At 41.7% G+C, this 1,167-nt stretch overlaps 1 protein-coding gene across 1 annotated transcript in view; it reads right to left on the bottom strand.

Annotated features, from left to right (window-relative positions):
* Positions 1–1,034: 1,034 nt before the first annotated feature.
* The window catches only part of DCX (doublecortin), a 167,530-nt gene continuing 167,397 nt past the window's right edge, over positions 1,035–1,167 (bottom strand). Inside the window, exon 7 of the mRNA XM_042782505.1 lies at positions 1,035–1,091. Coding sequence (XP_042638439.1) covers positions 1,035–1,091 — 57 coding nt within the window. The remainder of the gene's footprint in view (positions 1,092–1,167) is intronic.

Raw genomic sequence — 1,167 nt, forward strand, 5'->3', positions numbered from 1 at the left:
ACAAAAGAAAAGTCACCAGTTTATAAAAAAGGAGCCTGAAGAGTTTGCTCCTGAAGTACAGACATGAGTTCTTATAAAAAGGATATTGGTTTCTGGCTATAAAAAGCGACCAAAAGGTGTCAGACCTGAAAACAAATTCTCACAGTGTTTTCAGTGTTGGCTGTTTACAAGGCATTCAATAGAACAGAGATAGATGGATACCATACAGTTCTTATAATAACTTGGTATATTAGACAGCCTCCTAGAGGAATCAGGTATATGAAGTCCCTCACCTCCAACCATATCAATTGCTTATTGATTCCAAATTGCCCCAGTGGAAAGGTTGACAAGGAATTCACTGTGCTGAATAACTGTACTGAAATGTCTGCAGTATTTCCCAGTTCTGCCTAATCTCTTTTAGTTAGCTCTGCACCAGGATCCTAAGCATCTGGTGTCAGAATTATAAATTGCTGGTGTTTCTCCCCCATGACAGCCAGAATTGGTGCTAGACAACACACTGGGGGCTCGAGCAGAAGTGAAGAGCGAGGGTAGGGAGCTGCCTGCCATACTCCCAGGATCCTCCAGCATCCTTGAGATTGGGAGACAAGGGGCACTTGTGTTTGTCACTCTTGGATCCACCAATGAGATTTTTCCCACACACACACATTTTAAGTGTTATGTATGTAAACAACCCTCTACAGAAGGAAGACTGTAGTGTAGGGGTAAAGCAAGACAGGGGAAAAATAATTGCAGGCGCCTAAGCATTCAATAGAAAGGTCATGGACTGGCAAATTTTGCATCCCTGGAAAGTTACCCCAAAGGATGGTTATCAATCTATCTCTTGTAATTGGTAACTGTGGATCAGTGGCCCAGAGGAGAAATCACAGGAAAATAAATCCAACATATTACAGTATGTTTTTCAAAATAACAGCAACAACTACGACAAATAAAAACTTGAAAGCACCAATAGCCCTGTTGGACACTTGAGCAAAAATTACTCCACTGTAACGGTAAGATTTGATTTGTACTCTGGACTTTGAACACTCTCTTCCTCTTCACATGGAATCTCCAAGTGAGTCAGAATCATCCAAGGACAGAGGCAGGTACAGGTCCTGTAAGAAGAGAAGAAATAAAGTTAACTCCCCTTTTCTTGGTACCTTGGGCTCTGGAATGGGCACAGTCATCTAA

Source organism: Orycteropus afer, unplaced genomic scaffold (genome assembly GCF_000298275.1).
Source record: "Orycteropus afer afer isolate SDZICR_OR568_19922 unplaced genomic scaffold, OryAfe1.0 scaffold00352, whole genome shotgun sequence".
Lineage (NCBI taxonomy): Eukaryota > Metazoa > Chordata > Mammalia > Tubulidentata > Orycteropodidae > Orycteropus > Orycteropus afer.